The sequence below is a fragment of the Miscanthus floridulus genome, chromosome 9 (genome assembly GCF_019320115.1).
Source record: "Miscanthus floridulus cultivar M001 chromosome 9, ASM1932011v1, whole genome shotgun sequence".
Classification (NCBI taxonomy): Eukaryota; Viridiplantae; Streptophyta; class Magnoliopsida; order Poales; family Poaceae; genus Miscanthus; species Miscanthus floridulus.
The window spans coordinates 32,461,096-32,483,888 of record NC_089588.1 but is presented as its reverse complement, the minus strand read 5'-3'; the positions used below and the strand labels follow the sequence as shown (position 1 = coordinate 32,483,888).

Sequence of the window (22,793 nt, the reverse complement as noted above, 5' to 3'; positions counted from 1 at the left end):
CACATTCTGAGAAGTCAAACATTTTTAACTTTGATTAAATATATATATATATATATATATATATATATATATATATATATATATTTATAATACTTAATTAGTATTATTAGGGTAGATCGTTGAATACACTTTCATAATAAACTTATTTGGAGATATAAATGTTGCACGTATTTTGTGCAAACCTAGTTAAAGTTGAGAAAGTTCGACCTGTATATATCCCATAACGACTTCTATTTTGGAACGGAGGGAGTAGCTTTTATTCCCCACACAGCTCCCTATGTGTTTACTCTTTGGCCTCACAAGTCATGAGACATGGCTCTAAGAAGAGCCACTACAATTTGTGTAACATGTAAATTAAATGCATACTAAACATATACGGAGGTATTTAAAAAAAAGAAAAAACTATATATTGATAAAAATATATCTGTGATCGATGAGTTTATCACAATTGACGAGAGACAATAGAGTATCTTATATATATTGTGTTAGGAAATGAACAAAAAGAAAGAAACATGCAAATTAAAATAAATAATTTTTATTAGTAGTAGGTATTAAGCATTAGCATCTAATACTTATGCATGAGATTCTAGCTCGTGCAGTAGATTGATGGACTAGTATTTTTAAATTAACAAAAATCCCAATTCCCAAATGACATGTAGCACCTAAATAAAAGAAATGTTTGAGCTTAATTCTCATGCTAATTTGCTTAAGTATATCTGTACGGACACACTCCATTCTTCAATCTGAAACCATGCAGAATTTATGCCATTCCCTTCGCTGCTGGACGTGTCGATGTGTCGCCTCAATCGATAGCTCAATACATGTTCAGCCACCAACGAACTGGATCTGAGGAAAGTAAAAACCAACAAGATATTTAGGAGTGATAGCATGTTGCCGCGTCCCAAAGGACCCCAAGAAAGCCACAAAAAAAATACGTTAAAACAAAAGAAGCCACAAAAAACCATACCTCTTGTGCGTGAAATCTGGGAACAGTATCTAGCCTTCAGCCAGCGAATTCATTCCCTTCGCTGGAAACAATTCTTCGCGTAAAGTTTTTCTCATTTGATATGATAGTAAACTTTCTAATGTGGCTAATCTTCATAAGTTCTTCCTCGCATTCATTTGCCAACTCTATAAGCTCAACTGCCGTATTTACCAAATGTAATTCATCAAGGATCGCAAGATACTTGAGGCCATGAGGGAGGCGCTTGAGTTCTAGGCACTCCACAAATCATAGCTTAGCAAGGCTTCCCAGTGCATCTTTTTCTATTTCAACTCGGTTGAGCTGTGGAGCACACCACACTCGTAATTCTTTCAGTCTTGGGAATGACTGCGAAGGAAAGCATAATGTCTGTTCATCATAAGCCTTGACAAGGGTAATTAAGCATAAACTACGCAACACCATGAGGGTAGGAAATGAATTTTCATCAAGTTTGGAGGACATCAGATAGAGTTCAGTGAGATTGTTAAGGTGCAACCAAGATGACAAAATATGAGGCATTCGTTTCTTTTTGAGCTTCCCTGCCATCCAAGTTTGCAAAGACTTTCTGGTAAACAGAGTTCTTCCAGTGGCAATACCTCATTTTCGTTTGACATAGTAGTAATTGACAAACTGACAAGATTGCTCATCTTCAGGAGAGCATTCCTCAAGATTAATGAGTGTTCACATGTAACATCGTCAACTGAAAATGTCCGTAACTCTATCAACGCTGCAACATCACATAGAGTCTCTGAGGTAGCTTTAACATTTTGCAGAGCATGCAGTCCTGTCAAGTTCTTTATGCCCCTAGGCATCTTCACTCATGATTACGCGAGAAAGATCCTTCAGTGACCTTTACAGTTGCATATAGGTATCTAAGCTTTATCAGTTTAACACTTTAACTACATCATTTGGTAAAGATAGCAGACAAGTAAACCATGTATCCAGTACTTCTAAGTTTGCCAATCTTCCAATGGCCTCTGGCAGAACCTCCATTTTGGTATTTCAAAGACCCAAGAAACGCAGATTAAACAAGCTAAAGATCTCATTAGGCAGCACCTTGATTTCAGTACCTTGCAGATCCAATGTTGACAACAAAACTGAAGATGAAAGGATTGGCCTGAGCCGATCAATATCAACAAACCTTGTAAAAACATGTATTTGGCGAAGATGTGTCGCACTGGATAGATTTAACAGTTCAATATTGGTGCTCTGTATTGACAGTCTACGTGTTGGGTGTACCAAAAAAGTCCAATTGCCCTCATAAACTTTACCAAAGCATTCTTTCTCGGCTTTTTCAATGGCAATATGGCGGATGACGTCATGCATTCGGCAACATTTTACTCGTCCAAACTCATTGTTCATCACAACTTGTAGTAGGCTTCGGTTCACAAGATCATTCAAGTAGCCCTCTGCCACTTGTTCCAGTGTTTTATTTTCCTTTTTCTTGATGAATCCAGAAGTAATCCAATGCCTAATTAACCTCCTCCTCTTAAGTTTATAATCCTCAGGAAATAGTGCACAATGCAAGAAACAATTCTTCAGTTCATATGGAAGATCCTCCCAGCTGACTTTCAGAATTGTTTCAACACCAGGGATTGTGTTTCTAACCCACTACAACTCTTAACTCGTCGAACAAAATTTTCCATTCAGTGTATGTTGGGGGTTTACAGGATAGCAGGCGGCCTAAGCATGCAATAGCAATAGGCAAACCTTCACACTTTTGTAAGAACTTTGTGGCCAAATCCGATAACTCCGGAGGACACCTTTTATCATCATTATCCCAAAAGGCTAACTTGCAAAATAGCATAAAAGATTGATGGCCTTGTAGCGGTTTCAGCTCAATTGCACAGTTACTACTTGCCAAAGATGCAACTTCAGATAATCTTGATGTAAGAACAAATCGGCTAGTACAATTAGCCGGGAATACAGGCATGATATTGTTTATCCACAGCTCTTTTTCCCAGACATCATCCAATACCAAGATAAACCTTTTACCTTCAAGATGTCTACGGATGGCATAAACTAATCTTCTCATATCCATAAAGCTAGAATCAACTGGCACGTTGAACTCTGTACAAATTTTCTTCAGCAAGTTCTTGGACACAGTTACCCATGCAGAAGCATCAAAATCTAATTTCACACTCTTATAGACATGGTCAACTAAAGTAGTTTTGCCTACTCCAGCCATCCCCCACACTGTGCTGATTTTGGTGTTCCTTTCACTAGTAGAGAACAGACCTTTGATCCTCGACCAAAATGGGCTCTAGTCCCGGAATTTTTTGCCCCCGGGACTAGAAATACCTTTAGTCCCGGTTGGAGGCTCCAACCGGAACTAAAGGTCCCTGCCCAACGGCTACTGCGCCAGACAGAGGTGGCAGGGACCTTTAGTCCCGGTTGGAGCCACCAACCGGGACTAAAGGTATACTTTTACTCCCGGTTGGTGGCTCCAACCGGGAGTAAAGGTCTACTCCCGGGCCGTGGCTGCGCCCGGGGTTGGAAAGTTACCTTTAGTCCCGGTTGGATCCATCAACCGGGACTAAATGTTCTCCCTTTATAAATCGGCCGTCTCCTCCTTCCTCCCGGCCCCGAGCCCGAGCTCAGCACATTTTGAAGCTCACTGCAGTAGTGTTCTTGCTTCCTCCCTCCCTCCATTGTTCCTCCATCCATTCTTGGATTCCTCCGTCGATTTCTTCGATTCCTCCGTCGATTCTTCAATTGTAAAGGTTACCAATCTCATACTCTCATTTTTTACCATTATCTTATGCCGTTTTGTTCACTATATATATTTATGGTTCTTTATTGTGGTTTTTTTCATTTATAAGCAATTTGAGCTCAAAATCACTTCAAGCTTGTATATTTACATGAAAGAAGGTTAAAGTATATATAAATATAAAGTTAGAAAATAGTTAGAAAATTATAGCAAATCCTTACTAGTTGAACTTGCGGACCGTGTTCAGGTCGGCGAGGATGTTCTCTACCGAGCGGTAACGGACGTCAAGGAGGAGCTTTGATTCTACGAGGGAGAGCGACAACGGTCGTGGAAGACCGTGTTCCCTTCCTTGTAGAATCGGAGCTCTTCCTTGACCAAGTACGGTGTCGTTCGGTGGAGAAATGCTCGCCGAGCTGATCATGTAAGCAAGGTCAATTAGTACGGATGGTTATTTATTCACATGTCCCGATATCGTCGTAGTAGTCTGTCAATCACCGTACCTAAACGTAGTATATATAAATATAAAGTTAGAAAATAGTTAGAAAATTATAGCAAATCCTTACTAGTTGAACTTGCGGACCGTGTTCAGGTCGGCGAGGATGTTCTCTGCCGAGCGGTAACGGACGTCAAGGAGGAGCTTTGATTCTACGAGGGAGAGCGACAACGGTCGTGGAAGACCGTGTTCCCTTCCTCGTAGAATCGGAGCTCTTCCTTGACCAAGTACGGTGCCGTCCGGTGGAGACATGCTCGCCGAGCTGATCACGTAAGCAAGGTCAACTAGTACGGATGGTTATTTATTCACATGTCCCGATATCGTCGCAGTAGTATGTCAATCACCGTACCTAAACGTAGTAGTCTGTTATGTGTGTACATTCCCATTCTTCTGTTAATTTGCGGAAATATCATATGAATTACTTACCTGCCGCAGTAAAAGACGAGAACACAATGACCATTAAAAATATCATTGTTTAGAGATCTAGATAATTTTATAGTTTGTTAATTTTATTTGTTTATAAAAGGAGAAATTTATAGTGTATTAAAAAATGAGTATAGAGAGTAGATGGCAACTGCTTCCGGGTCCTCGGCCTCTCATGGGTTTCCAAAGCGACTTAGGCCGGGCCTTCCTCTCATTCCATGCGGCAAGTGTCGTGATGAGACGAAGATTGTGATGGAGTACCGAGTGAAGAAGGAGGGTCCCAACAAAGATCGTATCTTCTACAAGTGTCCGGATCGCAATGTGAGTTATTTTATCGTATTTAATGATTATGGTTAGTTTATACCTATTTTCATGATGGTTGTGATTAAAGTTCTAATTTTTTGTTTTAATTTCAGTGGGATGGCAGTGGACGATGTTCAGGCTTCTACTGGGAGGAAGAGTATGTTGAACTCGTGCAAAAATATCTTGCACAACAGGCAGATACGGCGGCTAATGAGGCAGTGATCCAGCCGAAGAAGCCCAAAGATGTTGCACAATCGGGGGATCTGTCTGTTTTAGTTGAGATTGGTCGCGAAATCCTTGTGCTCCTGAAATGTATTTTAGCTTTAGTTCTTTTAGTGGTAGTTGGGATTGTCTACATTGTAGCGATGCTTTCATAAATTTATATCTTTTGTGGTGGCACGCATGTTGTATAAATAATTAATTATGATCTAGGTTTTAATATGATATTTATGTCATGTAATGTAGATGAGCCGTTATTGGATGTATAATGCTGATCGCCGCTCCCAAGAGTTCATTGACGGCGTGCATTCTTTGTTACGTGCGGCCGAGGCAAACAAACGCGACGGTTTCATGTGCTGCCCATGTGCCATATGTAAGAATACGGTGGAATATCCTTGCTCAAGGACTCTTCATTCACACTTGTTCAAGTCGGGTTTCATGCCAAACTATATTTGTTGGGCAAAGCACGGAGAAACCGGTGTTGTAATGGAAGAAGGTGAAGAAGAACAATGGGACGACAATGATATTATTCCTGATGGTGCGTGCTTCAATGATACTGCAATGGGAGAAGCTGAAGAAGAGGTAGCCGCAGAAGATGAGCCGGCTGATGATCTTTGTCAGGTCATTCGTGATGCACAAAGAGAATGTGAAAGTGAAAAGGAGAAGATCAAGTTCGAGCGGATGCTAGAAGATCACAAGAAATTGTTGTACCCAACTTGTGATGCAGGGCAGAAAAAATTGGGAACCACACTAGAATTGCTGCAATGGAAGGCAAAGAATGGTGTATCTGACAAGGGATTTGGAGAGTTACTAAAAATCCAAAAGAAGATGCTTCCGAAGTACAATGAATTGCCCGCCACTACCTACGAAGCAAAACAAGTTGTCTGTCCTATGGGGCTAGAAATAGAGAAGATACATGCATGTCCTAATGACTGCATCCTATACCGTGGCAAAGAGTACGAGAAATTGGATGCATGCCCGGTATGCCATGCGTCGTGGTATAAGATCAGGCGAGATGACCCTGGTGATGTTGAGGGCGAACGTCCGCGTAAGAAAATCCCTGCCAAGGTTATGTGGTATGCTCCTATAATACCACGCTTGAAACGTCTGTTCAGAAACAAAGAACATGCAAAATTGTTACGATGGCACAAAGAAGACCGTAAGGTAGACAATATGTTGAGACACCCTGCTGATGGGTCCCAGTGGAGAGCAATCGACAGAGAATTCCCGGAGTTTGCAAATGACGCAAGAAACTTAAGGTTTGCTTTAAGTACAGATGGTATCAATCCTTTTGGAGAGCAGAACAGTAGTCATAGCACTTGGCCTGTTACTCTAAGTATCTACAACATTCCTCCTTGGTTATGCATGAAGCGGAAGTTCATTATGATGCCTGTGCTCATCCAAGGCCCGAAGCAACCTGGCAATGACATCGATGTGTACCTGAGACCGCTTATTGACGAACTTCTCATTTTGTGGAATAAAGAAGGTGTACGTGTGTGGGATGAGTACAAACAGGAACACTTTGATCTGCGAGCATTGTTGTTCGTAACAATCAATGATTGGCCTGCTCTAAGTAATCTTTCAGGACAGTCAAACAAGGGATATAATGCATGCACACACTGCTTCGGTGATATTAGAGGTGTATTCTTGAAAAAATGTCGAAAGGTCGTGTACCTTGGCCATCGTCGATTTCTTCCTGCAAATCACCCCGTAAGAAAGAAAGGTAAGCATTTTAAAGGGAAGGCAGACCACCTGACCAAGCCTCGCAACCGAACCGGTGAGGATGTACTCGATATGGTCAATGATGTGAAAGTCGTCTTTGGAAAAGGACATGGAAGCCAACCTATTCCGAAAGACGCTAACGGTCACGCACCCATGTGGAAGAAAAAGTCCATATTTTGGGACCTACCCTATTGGCAAGTCCTGGAGGTCCATAGCTCGATCGACGTGATGCACCTGACGAAGAATCTTTGTGTGAACCTGCTAGGCTTTATGGGTGTGTATGGAAAGCCTAAGGACACATTTGAAGCACGACAGGACCTGCGTTGTTTGAGAGAAAGAGACAACCTGCATCCAGAGAAGACAGATGATGGACGCCATTACTTACGTCCTGCTAGCTACACTCTAAGCAAAGAGGAGAAGGAAATCATGTTTGAATGCTTAAACAACATCAAGGTACCATCTGGATTCTCCTCGAATATAAAGGGTATTATAAATGTGCCAGAGAAGAAATTCTGTAACTTAAAGTCCCATGACTGTCACGTTCTCATGACGCAATTACTTCCAGTTGCATTAAGAGGAATTCTACCTCCAAATGTACGTCTAGCCACCGTAAAGCTATGTGCATTCCTCAATGCAATTTCTCAGAAGGCAATTGATCCAACTGATCTAGCTAAACTACAGAATGATGTGGTTCAATGTCTCGTCAGCTTTGAGTTAGTGTTCCCTCCTTCCTTCTTTGATATTATGACACACCTCCTAGTTCACCTAGTCAAGGAGATTTTCACTCTCGGTCCTGTGTTCCTACACAACATGTTCCCCTTAGAGAGATTCATGGGAGTCCTGAAGAAATATGTTCACAACCGTGCTCGCCCAGAAGGAAGCATCGCCAAGGGCTATGGAACAGAAGAGGTCATTGAGTTCTGTGTTGACTTTATTCCCGACCTTGACTCGATTGGTGTTCCTGAATCGAGACATGAGGGGAGACTAAGCGGAAAGGGGACACTAGGGAGAAAAACATATATTGGTACGGATGATGATTATTTCAATAAAGCGCACTACACAGTTCTATAGAACTCCTCTTTGGTAGATCCGTATATTGAGACACACAAGGATCTCTTATGATCCGAGTTTCCAGGGAAGACTGAAGCTTGGATTACGCATAAGCACATGGAAACTTTCGGCGGTTGGTTGCGAAAAAAATGTCAAGGTGATGAGAGCATCCATGAGCAACTGTATTTATTGGCTATGCAACCATCATGGCATATCGTCACATACAAAGGGTACGAGATAAATGGGAACATATTCTACACAGTAGCCCAAGATAAAAGGAGTACCAACCAAAACAGTGGTGTCCGCATAGATGCCACAGACCCGAATGGGAATAAGCAGACATATTATGGACGCATAGATGAAATATGGGAACTAGAATATGCACCTACTTTGAAGATCCCATTGTTCAAGTGCCAATGGGTCAAGGTGACCGGAGGCGGGGTAACAGTAGACAACGAGTATGGAATGACAACAGTAGACCTTAGTAATATTGGGTACAAAGACGAACCATTCGTCCTTGCCAAGGATGTGAATCAGGTGTTCTATGTCAATGATATGTCTACCAAACCAAAAAGAGGGAAAAACGATAATGACTCAACCAAAGAGCCAAAGCGCCACATAGTTCTTTCAGGGAAAAGAGTCATCGTGGGAATTGAGGACAAGTCGGACATGTCAGAAGAATATGAAAAGGATGATCGAATTCCGCCCTTCAAAGTGAACAAAGACCCTAGCATCTTGGTAAATGATGAGGACACTCCATGGTTACGAAGCGATCATAACCAAGGGACATACGTAAAGAAGAAGTTCACTGCTGTGCCCACTTGATGATATAGTGATTTAATATAGTGTGTGTTTGAGATATTATGTAATAATTGTGAATTCAGATGTTTATTATGTCATGTTTCAAATTAAATCAATGTTTGATTTGGTGGGATTTCTCTCTCAAAAAGGTAAATTAGGATACTGAGTGATGAAAAATTAAAATATTAACGTTAAAATGATGTGAAAACAAATTTTCTGTCCAAAACCAATAATTTTAATAATTTTAATTAAACACTACATTTTTGCATTAACGAAATAATAAATATTAGTTACATTATGTTTTATAATTCTAACAAAAAATAAAAAAAGTTAGGTTATCGATTTTTCCTATGTGCAATAAACAAAAATAAAATTCATATTTTTAACAAAATAATTTTATGCCTTTTATTTAATTTACTATGTATTTAATAAAAACTATTGCATTTCTATTGTATTTAACAAGACTATTGCTTAAAACAGGCGGGAAACGAAACTGCAGGCCACCTTTACTCCCGGGTGGGAAGCCCACCCGGGAGTAAAGGTGGGCTGCAGTTTCGTGGCCCGCCAAAAAAAGCCTTTACTCCCGGTGCGTGTTACCAACCGGGAGTAAAGGTATACCTTTACTCCCGGTTGGTAACACGCACCGGGAGTAAAGGAACCTTTACTCCCGGTTGGTAATACGCACCGGGAGTAAAGGGTTTTTACTCCCGGTTGGTGGCTGGCACCGGGAGTAATTCTCTCTGCTATATAACCTCCAGCGCCTGGCAGATCGATCCGCTCGTCTTCTTCCTCGTCGAACACCGCCGCCCTCTTCTTCCTCGCGCCGCGTCCGTTCGCCTTCCGTGACACCGGCGCCGCCGTCTTCTTCCTCGTGCGGCCTCCACCGCGCGCGCCCGTGCCCCTCCTCCGCGCTTGCCCGTGGCCCTCCACCGCGCCCTCCTCCGCGCCCGAGGCCCTCCACCGCGCGTTGCCCCACCGCGCCGGCCCGAGGCCCTCCAGTACACTGCCGAGCTTGATCGAGGTGATATATTCATCGATCTCTTTGTACATTCGTCCGAGCCCTCCACTGCCGAGTTATAGATCACGTCGAAAACTACAACTTTGGTGTAAGCCATGTCAACGGTCGAGGTCGATTGAAAATTCCAAATTTTGAATCACAAAATCTAGAAACTAAAAATGAATATTTGGAACTCTAAATGATTTTAAATAAAAACATATCTTAAGGCAAGTTTTGAATATTTGGATATTATATGGATAAATTAGCAAGTTTAATTAGAGTGTCAAAAACTGCATTTTATGGTACAAAAATACATTTTAAGATCACTGGGACCTGAACTCATGACAAGTATAATTAAGGATCACCAATGAAATTACTTTAGAAATTAATTAGATCGATGTAAATCCATGGCTTGTATAATAAACACGCTATATATTATTTGGAAACAACGCTACGAACCATCCGCTAATGATCCAGCCCATCAACCGCCATATATTCATCACTATATGATATGCCATTATTTCAAGATGCAGTTTCAATAGAAGAATTTTTTCTATCTTCATAGATCAATGTTTGTTAACAAAATTTTATCCAAATATATTCATGTAGGGTCTTTTTTTTGAAGGATTTGTTGTAGGATATATAATGGTCAAATAGGAACTCAATTTTGATACCCAGTTTGTAAACTAAGCGTTTTTGAGTTTATCAAAAATATCACATGTGATGATGTTAGCAGTTTTTATTGGACTTGCATGCATGGCTACAGACAAATGAAGGAAAACTTCAATGTTTCTTCATTTGTGAACTTTGAATATACAGATATAATATATTAATGTTGCTAAAGTAATATGAGCATTACATATTTTTTTCCGGGAAGACTATCTTCAAACTTTATATCATAGCATCAGAGATCGCCTGTAGAAGAAGAAAATAAATTCTTATCATTTCGGAAATAGTAATGGTTATATGAGCAATAAGACACATATACTTACATTTCATAATGACTTATACTTACATTATTAACATAGAATTTTCTCATATGATGAATGACTACATGGTTCACATGGTACATAGGATCACAACATCACGCACCGACACCGCCCCGGCCCGCCTCACGTCGTCGTCGTCGTCAGCACGCCGGCCCGCCTCACGTCATCGTCGTCAGCACACCGGCCACCGCGCCGACACGTATATATACGTCATTTGTATTCATATGCATTTCGTCCATGCGTTTCTATGTATACGGCGGAGCACCGCCGCCCTCGTTCACCCATGTGTACAGACATATATACGGCGGAGTGGAGCACCGCCACTCTTGTCACACCGCCCTTTCTCGTGCCCTAATTCGCCCTAGTACCGACGTAGTTCGTCCTAGTGTGGCGAATTGCGTCCGTGATCGAGGGGCAAGATTTAATAATGCATATTGTTTGTAGATTTTACGCATGTAATAAGCAAAGATTTGACGTACTATATATTGGTTTTGTTTTTTGAAGCTAGATGGCCGACCCGAGAAATATGGATGAGGAGGAGTTGATGATGAATTTGATCAACACTGGCACTCAAGTTGCCAGCGATGATGGTGCTAAAAATAACGTGCAAGAGGATGTAGATGACGGGAGTCAGTACTTAGCTCTTGAACAAAATGAGCAACAACATATTGGCCAAGTATATATTTTTTATTATTAGCTATATATATATATTATCATATGTCTTATGTGTGCTCATGATATTAAAAATAATGTTTATGTTTTGTAGCCCTCTGGATCGACATCAACAACTACAACGAAGAGTAAAAATGTTCGAGGTCCCAAAAAGCCATTGGAGGGTCGCTTCATCATCTCGGAGTTCAATGTGGATACAGGAGAACCGGGGGGGCCGAATAAAATGAAATTTGTGCACCACTGTGGTTACCTTGTACGGGACCGGCTCCCGATTAGTACCCGTGAATGGAAGAAGAAGACCAATGCTCCTCATATCAGTTTTGTCTCCGATCGTGACAAGACGTTAATTTGGAATGATGTCTTGGTACATTTCACGCTCCAAACAGATGATTATGATGATATAATAGATGGTGATGAATTGAAGGAGCGAGTTAGGGATTGGGCAATGAAGAAGATGGCCACCCAGTTTCAGACTTGGAAGAAACACCTATACACGACGTATGTCAAGAAGAACATAGCACCAGATTTTACTGTCCCAGGCCCGATCTCAAAGCAGAGGCCCTATTGGGATGAGTTTGTACAGTACAAGACTTCGGAAGAGGGTGTGAGTCGGGTGATAAAGAACCAACGTAATGCCCAACAGAAGACATACCACCATACCTTGGGATCAGGTGGCTACCCGACTGCCATTAAGAAGTGGAACAAAATGGAAGCAGACCTTCTTGCCAAGGGTATCAGACCAGAATCACTCGAGTGGGGAGAACGTGCAAAGAATTGGTTTTTCGCTCATGGGGGAACACTAGACCAGGAGACAGGGAAGTGCGTTTTTGGCGCAAGACTGCAAGAAGCAGCAGAAAGATTGTTTTATGCTCAGAGAGCTACTGCTAGTGGTGCGTTCAGGCCCAACAGAGAGAAGGATGAGCTGACATACGCCATCGGGACTATTGAACATGGTGGCCGAACTAGAGGCAAAGGAAGTGTCTCGTGGGAGCATGGATTCCCTCAGGACAGACCTTCCTACAGAAGTCGCCAGAGAAAGAAGGAAGAAGAGGCACAACGGCTCCAGAGGTTGGAGGAAGCGGTGCGTGAAGCACAGGAGCGGGAAAAAAACCTTGAAGCGAGAATGCAGGAGGAAATCAAAAGGCAAGTGCAAATAGCAGTGAGTGCAAGCAAGCAGGCATCAGAGCCAGGAATCAACATTAGCCAATCTGTTCAGTTGAAAAGCAGCTGCGCTTCCACGGAGATACCAAATCAAGGGGACACAGGACTGCGCTTCCCTGTGGATGACGTCACTGAACCTTGTACAACGTGTGAGCTACACATTCCGAAGGAGAATTCCACAATCAAGGTGGCTATCGGTCTTGTTAATCCTATCGACCGAACCAAGACACCAAGGATTCATGGGAATATAATCCAAGAAGGATATGCTACCATCTCGGTAGATAAAGCTGAAAAAGGTTTTAGTGATTTGCCTCTTGACATTCCTGGAGGTGATGGCGAGAAGACTCTAGGAGAAGCGGAGAAGACATTCATTCTATGGCGCAAGCGCTACATCATCATTCCAGGGATGTCGGCTCCACCTCCTCCTGAACTACCTCACCATAGGTACGTGCGGATGAAAACACTACATCATTAATTTGTATTGGCTTAAATAATTAACAATCTGCTCATAATAATATGTCATTCCTTTTTTTTGTAGCAGATCCTCCCCCAACCTAAATCCAATTGTTCAATCGCCAGATCATCATAGTGCTCTGTACGATGACATTGTGTTGGAAGACGAGGCTGCATCCACACCCTCTCCAAGGAGGTCTCCAACGCCGCAGCCGCCACCTCCAAGGAGGTCTCCAACGCCGCTGCCAACACCTCCAAGGAGGTCTCCAACGCCTCCCCCGCCCCCGCCTACCAAGAAGCCTAGCAAGAGGCCAGCCCCTCAAACGAAGAACTAGTCCCCGCCTGCAAAGAAAGCCACCGTGAAACCAAGGGCTATTCCCAAAATAATATCTGAAGAGAAGGAAGAAGGTACTGATGCATATAAAAAAGACATGTCTAGATTCTATGACAAACTTAAAATGAATCAAGAAGCAAGGAGAAACCCAGAGAAACCGTACTTCTTCGTAGCTCCGGATATTTTAAGAAAAAAGGTGACTTCTTACCAGCAACAACAGCGGGAATCTCGTAAGCCGTCCAAATCAACGTTATCAGACTATGACCGCACTCTCACCAAGTCAATTGAGGCGGCACAGAAAAAGAAGCGGGCAGGGAAAGGAGTTGCCCAACTCGGACAACAAGCGCACCAATCAATCCCCCCGCTAGTTGTTGGTAATGAATATGGTTCGAATTTAGGATTAATGCATCAGGCAAACATACCTCCGGATGTCGATTTGGATCACCTTGGTGAATTTCTTGATGAGACTGGTCTCGACCTTTACCAGATGTTTGGTGATGGAAACATTGAGAGTGCGGCGGAGGTTGATATTTGGAAGAAAAAATTTGTACTAGGCCAGAGTCTATACAACCCTCAAGCCTTATCTGATCTGGGGACGCAAATGTACCTGCTAAACAAGTGGTACATGCAGGCGTCTACCAGTGGAGACTTCTGCGTTGGTGTCAGAATTAGAGACGAACATTGGTTCCGTGGCGATGATGTTATGTATGTTGACTTTGCAGAATTTCATCAACTATGCCACCTGACCTCTCTGGACAAAGTTATCATTAGCTGCTATTGCCTGTAAGTAATAATTCTTTCGATCTATTATTAAACTCATCATATGTTTGTATATGCATATAAATTATCCTAACAAGTACTATATATATGCAGATTTACAATGACAGAGCTCAGAAAGGAAGGCTGCAATGAAATTGGTTTTGTTGATCCCCATATAGTATTCAAAGACCCAATTACTCTAATGACTAATTGGAAGTCTGAGTCAGAGAGTAACATCATGAACTTCTTAGTGAACCAACGCCACAAGAAGGATATACTCTTTCCCTATAACTTCAAGTGAGTGTTAATCATGTCGATCATAGCCTTAATGGCTCATATGTTGATTCTAGTTAATTAATGAGTGTTATGCGTTATATCCTATAAACACATGCAGCAATCACTGGATATTGATGGACATCGATCTGGTGAAAAGTCACTTGATAATCTATGACTCGATGAGAAAACCACAACAAGACTACCAAGATATGATAGATATTATCCAGAGGTAATTTCGGGATCTCTAGCAACTATATATACACACAAATATGATGATTAACTATATCTGATGACGTGGCAAATTTTTTATTGGGCAGTGTTTGGAAAACCTTTATTGAGAAGCAACACATGGAAAAATGCAAAGCGCCACTGAATGTAATCCCATTGAAAGTAAGTTCCCTGAATCGCATCATCTTTATTAATTAAACATATAGCTTTCACCGGATCACCAGATTGGATGACAAATCTTTTTCTCGTAAAGTGGTGTCTGAGGCAGGAACAGGGGAACAACTACTGTGGTTACTATGTTTGCAAGTTTATCAAGGTGCTCTCCCAAAGAACTCCTACAGAGAGACTCAAAGTACGTTAAAAATACACTATATATTCATTTAATTATTATTATTGATTGTGTTACTATGTCTTTATATATATATATGTACATATATTAATTTATTTTCCTTTAATTCAAACCTGTAGACTCGATGATTGGAGGAAAAGGTCATACGGCAAGACCAAATCAAAGCAATTCAAGAGTCTATAGCCGGATTTTTTAATGAGCAGGTCATCGATTCCAAGGGCGAGTTCTACTTCGACCCAACACTGCCATTGAAGCCAAGCTAGAGGATGAGAAGAAACTTGTTATGTCACAACAACTATAATGCAATCTTTTGTAATATATGCACATGAAATAATATAATGTAAAATACACATATGCATATATATATATATATATATATATATATATATATATTTCTATGCTTGAATTGTGTGATTTAATACGTTCATTGTGCTTGAACCGAAACATACTATATGCGCGTATAAATGTATAATTAGCAGCGTACAATACGACTTCGAAAACCTATTTTGAAAAGAAAACAAAAAAATGAAAAGAAAAGAAAAAAGAAAAAAAACCTTTAGTCCCGGTTCGTATTACCAACCGGGACTAAAGGTGCCGGCCATCGTGGCATGTCAGGAGGCACCTTTAGTCCCGGTTGGTGTTACCCACCGGGACTAAAGGTCCTCCTTTAGTCTCGGTTCCTGACCCGGGACTAAAGGACCCCCCCTTTAGTCCCGGATGCTTGCTCCCGGGTGGGGAACCGGGACTAGAGGGGGTTCCCCACCGGGAGTAAAGCTCGGTTCTCTACCAGTGTTTGTTCCAAATCATGGACTAGCCACTCCATGAGCTTCGCTGCATCATCTTCAATACCCACTAGTTCCTCTTCCCTTGCAAAACACGAAGCTTGATTGGTATCTTCCCTTGCAAAATGATGGGCGCTTCCAGTATGTCTCCCCATTATAGGAGTTACATAACGGTCCCTCCTTTTCACAGTGTCTTCAAGCTCGATATTGATATCACAAAGTTGGCGAGATAGGCGGCGCCAAACCTTGACTTGTTTTACCTTCTTCTTTATCCTGGCTGCAAATCCTCCATGTTTATTGCCATGAAGCTTGTACATGAACTCGTCAACAACATCCTCTATCCGGAAAGATAGTTCCCGGATAGTCTTGATGAAGATGCCCATGGTCTCATCAGTATCCATGAATTTCTCTGACTCACGCAAGTAGGTCTTCATGCTCTCCAACTCCCTCAAAGCTCTGCAGATCTCGCCAAAAAGACCCTTGAGGGCAGAGGCATCCTTGTAAAGCAGGGATGCACCATAGGTTGCTGCTTCTTTCGCCACGGCTGCACCTAGCTTGCCAATCAGTGCCCCGACAACAGCCTCAGCCATGGTGGTTGCGTTGCGTGCGCTTGCTTGAGTTCTTAGAGTGATAAAGTGTAAGCAAGACCGTGACCACCAAAGCTAAACCTGACAAACCAACTAAATATTCAGAGTTTGTTTCAGGTAATCAATGGAAACTTTATTTGGAACTAACATTGAACAAACCGTGAGCTGCAATGGTGTACCTGAACATTGGGTAAGCTAGAAAACAAGCATGTAGTGCGGATCTGGCCTTGCTCTAGCCACTGTCAACCTCGTCGTCAGAGTTGGAGGAGTTGCATTCTGTGAGCAACGATGCTGCAAGGCCCTGCCAAGAACAGTGACAAAAGAATCAACTACCAACAAGGGATACGGAGCCCTGTTCGCTTGAACTGCTTTTCCGTCCAACAAATCGCGTTTTTCTTTCACAACAAATCAGCATAGCATCAACATAAGCCAAAATTCCATGATAAGCGAACATGGTTTCTCGCAGCTTCATGGAAAGAAGGACGTGCCAATAAAAATATATATAATGCACTGTATCTGACTTTGAGTCTTTGACAAAGCAAAGTCAGAAATGAAGATTGCTGACTTCACGAGCCCCAAGTGAGTGGACCTTGATCGTCGCGATGTACCAGCTGGACTCCACCTTGCTTGCTGCATAGCTTATTACTGTGACCGATTGAAGTTGGTACCATACTCCGTACGTCCATGGTCCATAACACGTTGATCTCTAGAAAACAACTGCGCGTAACCGCGACATTATCCGTTTTTTTATAATGGGAAAATATCCAGCTTCATCCTCTAAAAAAAAAGGAATCGGATCATCTTATTACAAGACTCACGTCATAACGACCGGAACGAGTTTGCATAACAAAAGTCAACTCATAACTCAATTCTTGACATAAAAGGCAATCCAAATAAGACCTTGTTTAAATTTAGGGGGTAAAGTTTTGAGGTGTCACATCGGTGGTCGCATGGGGTGTTCGGATACTAATAAAAAAATAAATTATAGAATTCGTCAGTAATCCGCAGGACGAATTTATTAAGCATAATTAATCCATCATTAGCACATGTGTTACTCTAGCACCACATTGTCAAATCGTGGACTAATTAGGTTTAAAAGATTCGTGTCGCAAATTAGTCGCAAACTGTGCAATTAATTATTTTTAGTATATATTTAATACTCTATGCATGTGTCAAACATTCGATGGGATATAGAGTAAATTTTAGAGTGAGGAACTAAACAAGGCCTAACACGAAAAAACACATACAAATTCCCTAGCTGGCGGCACGCCTGTAATATCATTTTATTCTGCTCCTCAGATAGTTGCAATTGGACCCAAGATCGAAGCCAATGTGTTCCCTTGAAGAGGACATGCTACATAAGAGCATTTGGTCGACATTTGTCAAATATAACTTCGTTCCTGGTTAGCCAAATAAACCAACAAATCATGGATGATCTTGTCAATAAAAAGGATCGAAAAGATTTACCCCTGGTGGGATACCTATCATCAAAATAGTTTTGGACATTCAGAGGTGGACTAAGACCTTGCACCATATGAACTGCTCTCCACAGGAACTTAACACTCGAAGAAAGAGGTGGTGGATGGTTTCTGGCTTACTACAAAAGCAGCAAGTCGTGTCACCGTTCCAACACACTTGCCGAGCTTGTCCATGGGCCATGCCCAAGGTCCAATGGTGGCCGGTCATGGGCAAGTCGAGACTCCTCGCCCTTGGATCAAGGGCAGGGAGTGTTGTCCCTGTCTGAACAGAGACATTAGGGAGGGAAGAAGATGGGAGATCGAGGGATGACATGTGGGCGTGCACATAGGAGGGAGTGGGGAAGAAGATGAGGGAGAGATGACATATGGGCCCCACATGCCCGGTGCACAATTAGCAGCCACGTAGACAACTTATCGCAAACAATAGTAATTCGGACCTCGCTTGATTTGCAAGTTTGGGGATTTAGACTATAGTTTTGGAAGTTAGGGACCTCGATGGCACTATCGTGCAAGTTTAGATATCTACTACGTCCAGTTCAGCAAGTTTGAGTATCTAGATATGCAATGTTGTAAGTTTAGGACCTAGGTGGCAAAGCCGTGCAAGTTAGATACTAGACCAAACATGTCAGACCCACATGAGCGTTAATTAAGTCTGCATGTCACGTCAGCGTATGGAGCGGGTTGAAACCCGTTTGGACCAGTACTAAAGGCCGGGACAAGTTTAGGGACCTAGAAATAAAAAAATGGGACCTATCTAAAGTTTAGGGACCGCCAACATATTTTACTCTTACATTTTCTGAATTTTTAAATAATGTCAGATGGAAACCAAAGTTGTAGCAAAGTCTTTATTTTGAATTCACTTAAAAATTTAAATATGTATTACAATATTGACTAAATTGAATATTAAAAGGGCTGTATCAATTATTTAGTTACAAGTAACTTTGAGATGTAGTGCCTAAGGAAGCAACAAGTGAGGGCGAGGTCTTAAGTTCCAACCCCACAACCGAATACGTATGAAGAATTGCATGGCTTGTGACTTGCCATAGTGAGGCTATTGGGTGGGCTTCTCTTTGTTTTTTTTGCTGTTTTTTGGCCCATTTTGCAAATTCTAAAAATCAATTTATAAAGACGTTTGAGATTGAGTTTGCCTCTAAAATCAATTTCTTGAGCCGGGTAGCCTCTGTAGCTCGCATCTAGAAATCATTCTAGAGGTGGCTGGAACAACCACATCTACGAATTATCTACAGCCGCCTTTAAAAATGCTAGTTGTAGCAGTGATAGTCGGCGCGTTCGCGTTATGGTTACATTTGTGGAGAAAACAAAGCTTTTTATCATGTGCATGGGTCATCTATCGAGCGGCAAATTAAAAACAAAGCTCGGATCGTAGAAACTAAGTGGTGAATGTGTCATTGTCACAACGAACATATTGGTACAAATATTTAAATCATATTGTGGTAGGGATGTGCTCACATGAAGTGGCAAAAAAGGACGTTATTTGAATATGTACTATGTATTTTGATTATACTAAGAGCATCTCCAAAAAACTTTGTAAGGTAGTGTTTGGTTGTGAGACAATGTGGAGTAGGATGGTCCTGTCTCTGGTTCGTAGAACGGGACGACTCTATTTTCTGTTTGGTTGGGGAGAGATGGGACCAACCCATTTTCTGTTTGGTGTAAAGACATCAAAAGTGGAACCAGCCACTTATGGGTGGGGCCCATTTATCAATTTTTTATGTTTTTTCTTTTCCTTTCTCTTCTCCTTGTCTCTTTCTTCCCCAGCTACCCAACACAACAAAGCGCTCGCACTACGGAGCCGTTTCTTCCATTGGCGAGCCTGTCCGCGCGTCGCCTCGCGCCTCATCCGCCGCACACTGCCGCACGCCAGCGAGCTCGGCCGCGCGTTGCCCCCTTCTCCTCTGTCGGCGAGCCTGGCCGTGCGCCGCCCGACGCCTCCTTTGCGCATGGCGCCTCCTCCGCGCGGCGGCAGGGCAGGACCTAGAGCTCGCATGAGTGAAATGGCGGCAGGGCCGGACCCAGAGGTTGCACGGCGGTGGTATGCTGGACCCCAAGCTCGCACGGCTCTCCCTTCTTCCTCAACGCCGATAACCTCTCCCCTTCTTGCTCACACTACTCCTGTTGGGCCACCCATCCCACCTGGGGATGACTCTGTCTGCTCAAAAAAGAGGGACGTAGAGTCACAGAATCTTCAAGAAATATCCCAAGTGAGATGTCCTTGACTCCAGGAGTTTGTGAACCAAACACCACGAAAAATAGGTCCATACAATCCTCACTCTGGAAATCCTCCCAACCAAATTTTCTATATCTTTCCGCTGTCCAACAGCTTTTTTATATCTTGTGTGCACTCTAGAGAGCCATTCTCATTTTCTATCTTTGGCTAGCAAGAAATCTAGAATAGAAGATGACTATATTTGAATAACTAGATAAAGAAGTTGTTGGAGTGTATTTTTTCATAAAATCTCTATTCCTAGTAATTAGCACTAGTATAGAAAAGGTTTTTACTCACGGTCAAAAATGATCTTCAGAAATGGTTACATAAAAATGATCTTCATAAAATATTTAGTCAAAAATGATTTTTTTTCTTCATAAAATCTATATTCCTATAGAAAAGATATAGAGAGTCTCTTAGAGTTGCTCTAACACCAAACACCAGTGATACATATACTCCTTCCGATCGAAATTAATTTTATGTCACTTTAGCATTGTTTAAGTAAAAACTTTTTTATTTTCATGCCATTTATAAAAAATGCATTGACATTGTGTACAATATCAAATTGACTATACATGTAATATCTCTTTGTAGTTCAGTTCATTTGAACTTTTATATGTTAACATATTTTTCACTGAGGTTTTCCAAAATTTAAAAAGTGATTGAAGGAACAAGCAGATAATTTATTCCGTGACTCTATATATCGAAGTCGTGCTGCCTGCCAAATATAAGAGCAATGCATGCAGACCATGCAAAATCATTGATGGTGGTCTGGTGGAACACACCTACTTCTATATAAATTATTTATGAAGTTATAGATTTAATAATATGACTTGTGATGAAACATGGGTGAAGATTATATATTAAGTTGTACTATAGGGGTTAAACAGTCTGATAACCACACAATAATTTCATGATGCCACTTTCCTAATTGGTTTACGTTTCATTGTGCAAATCATTTGGAATCTTAGTGACTTTGAAAACTAAGTTTAGTTCGTGAGTCATCATATTTGTACTCTCATATCAGTTGTTGAGAGAAAAATGGTTTAAGAATTCGAATGACGAATGCCATGAAACTGACGGATATGCAGTCGTTACTGTTGCTTGTGTTCCGAGCAAAACAATACTGTATATTGCTGGATATATAGGAAACTGATCGTAGCCTTTCTTTTGGCGAATGAAAGGCTCTTTCATTTTCAGCCTTTTGACGCGGCATTGCTACGGGGTGATGATGAGTGCATCTAGTCTCATCAGCCTTTCATGGCCTTAATAACGGCCGTCAGATTGTTGAACGACGTGCCATCGTTGCCGATGCTCCTGGATGCAACCTTCTGCAACTCCAACGCCCTAGACACGGTCGCCGGATCGTTCAGCAGGTTCTCTATGCGCGCAGCGATGTGCTCGCTCGTCACCAGGCCGCCGGTGGCGTCCTTCACCAGACGCAGGCCGGTCTTCCACACGTCGCAGATGTAGCTCTCGTTGATGAACTGGTCAGCGAAGTACGGCCAGGTCAGGAACGGCAGCCCGTTCCTAACCCCCTCCATCACCGAGTTCCACCCGCAGTGCGACACGAAGCAGGCGACGGCGGGGTGGGCGAGAACCCTGTGCTGAGGTGACCATGTCACAACCTTGCCCGTTTTCTCGACGGTTTCGAGGAAACCGTCAGGGAAATTGGCGGTATTGGCCAGGCCAGGACGGACAACCCAAAGGAATGGTCTCCCTGACAGCTCCAGCCCACGAGCGAGCACATGAAATTGTTCCTCGTCAAGCACAGCGATGCTACCGAAGGCCACGTAGACAACTGACCTGTCGGGTTGTGCGTCCAGCCACGACAGGCAGCTGTAGTCCTCTGCCCAGAAATTCCCGACGGGCTTTCCCTGACGGAGACCTGTCGGCAATGGCCCGATGGGGAGGATGCTGCGGTGCAGGGACAGGATGCCTTCCTCGAGCTCCTTGGCCGTGTTGCACAGCAGGAGGTCGACAGTGCCCTGCCCTAGCGCCTTGAGGATGTTGTTGAGGCACCGGAATATCTGCTTCTGCGCCTCCTCCGTGCCGGCGGCGTTCCATGCGAGCGGTGCCAGGTTCATCTGCAGGTCGCCTACCGGGGGTATCTGTTTGCCCGTCGGTAAACCTGCAACACCAGAGGATTTAATTAGCTTGGATCTGCTACCAATAATTTTGAACAAATCAAAAATCTTATTAATGTTTCTATACATAGTTCCTACCATCCTTGTCGAGCATGCCATCAGCGATCAGCTCCGGCAAGTCTAACCCTGCGGCCATCACCGCAGCGCACGACGGCCAGAGCGTCGCCGTGCGCATGCCAGCCTTCTTGGCGACGCCGAGCACCCACGCCAGGCCGTAGTCAACGACCATGCAGCGAAACTGGCCGTTTTGGATCATGTGCTCGACGGCCGCCGGCAGGGAGCTCATCAGCGCGCTGGTTAGCGTGCCGAGGTCGTTACGGTCGCCGTCCGATGGGAAGCCGTCGGAGACGGAGACAAAGCGCACCTGGCCTGATTCAGGTGGTGGCGCTCCATCATCTTGTCCTGCTGCCACCAGCTCTGGCGACGCGGCTACGAGCTGGCCGTGGATGTGGTCCGTGTTGACGAAAGTGACGGCGAAGCCATGGTCGGCGAAGCGGTGCGCGAGCTCGAGCAGTGGAAGGACGTGGCCCTGCGCCGGGTAGGGGATGAACATAGCGTGGGTTGAACAAGGCATGCTTGAGTTATGAAGTGAAGAACTAGTATATATCTACTGCTGAATTGTTGGTACGTACGCAGTAGTCTACACGTACT

General features: G+C 42.9%; 1 protein-coding gene and 1 pseudogene across 1 annotated transcript; both read right to left on the bottom strand.

Moving 5' to 3' along the window:
- Positions 1–1,003: 1,003 nt before the first annotated feature.
- On the bottom strand, positions 1,004–16,293 carry LOC136481677 (disease resistance protein RPM1-like; annotated as a pseudogene).
- Positions 16,294–21,245: 4,952 nt separating this feature from the next.
- On the bottom strand, positions 21,246–22,428 carry LOC136481975 (UDP-glycosyltransferase 83A1-like). Its single transcript, XM_066479237.1, has 2 exons — positions 22,221–22,428; positions 21,246–22,126 (listed from the first exon to the last, which is right to left on the bottom strand). Exons 1-2 carry the CDS (start codon positions 22,426–22,428, stop codon positions 21,246–21,248), a joined length of 1,089 nt encoding a protein of 362 aa, XP_066335334.1.
- Between the last annotated feature and the right edge of the window lie 365 nt (positions 22,429–22,793).

Coding starts and splice junctions, on each gene's coding strand:
- LOC136481975 (XM_066479237.1), bottom strand. CDS start 22,428: ATGAGCTCCCTGCCGGCGGCCGTCGAGCACATGATCCAAAACGGCCAG. Junction 22,127..22,220: donor TGGCATGCTCGACAAGGATG/GTAGGAACTATG, acceptor CTGGTGTTGCAG/GTTTACCGACGGGCAAACAG.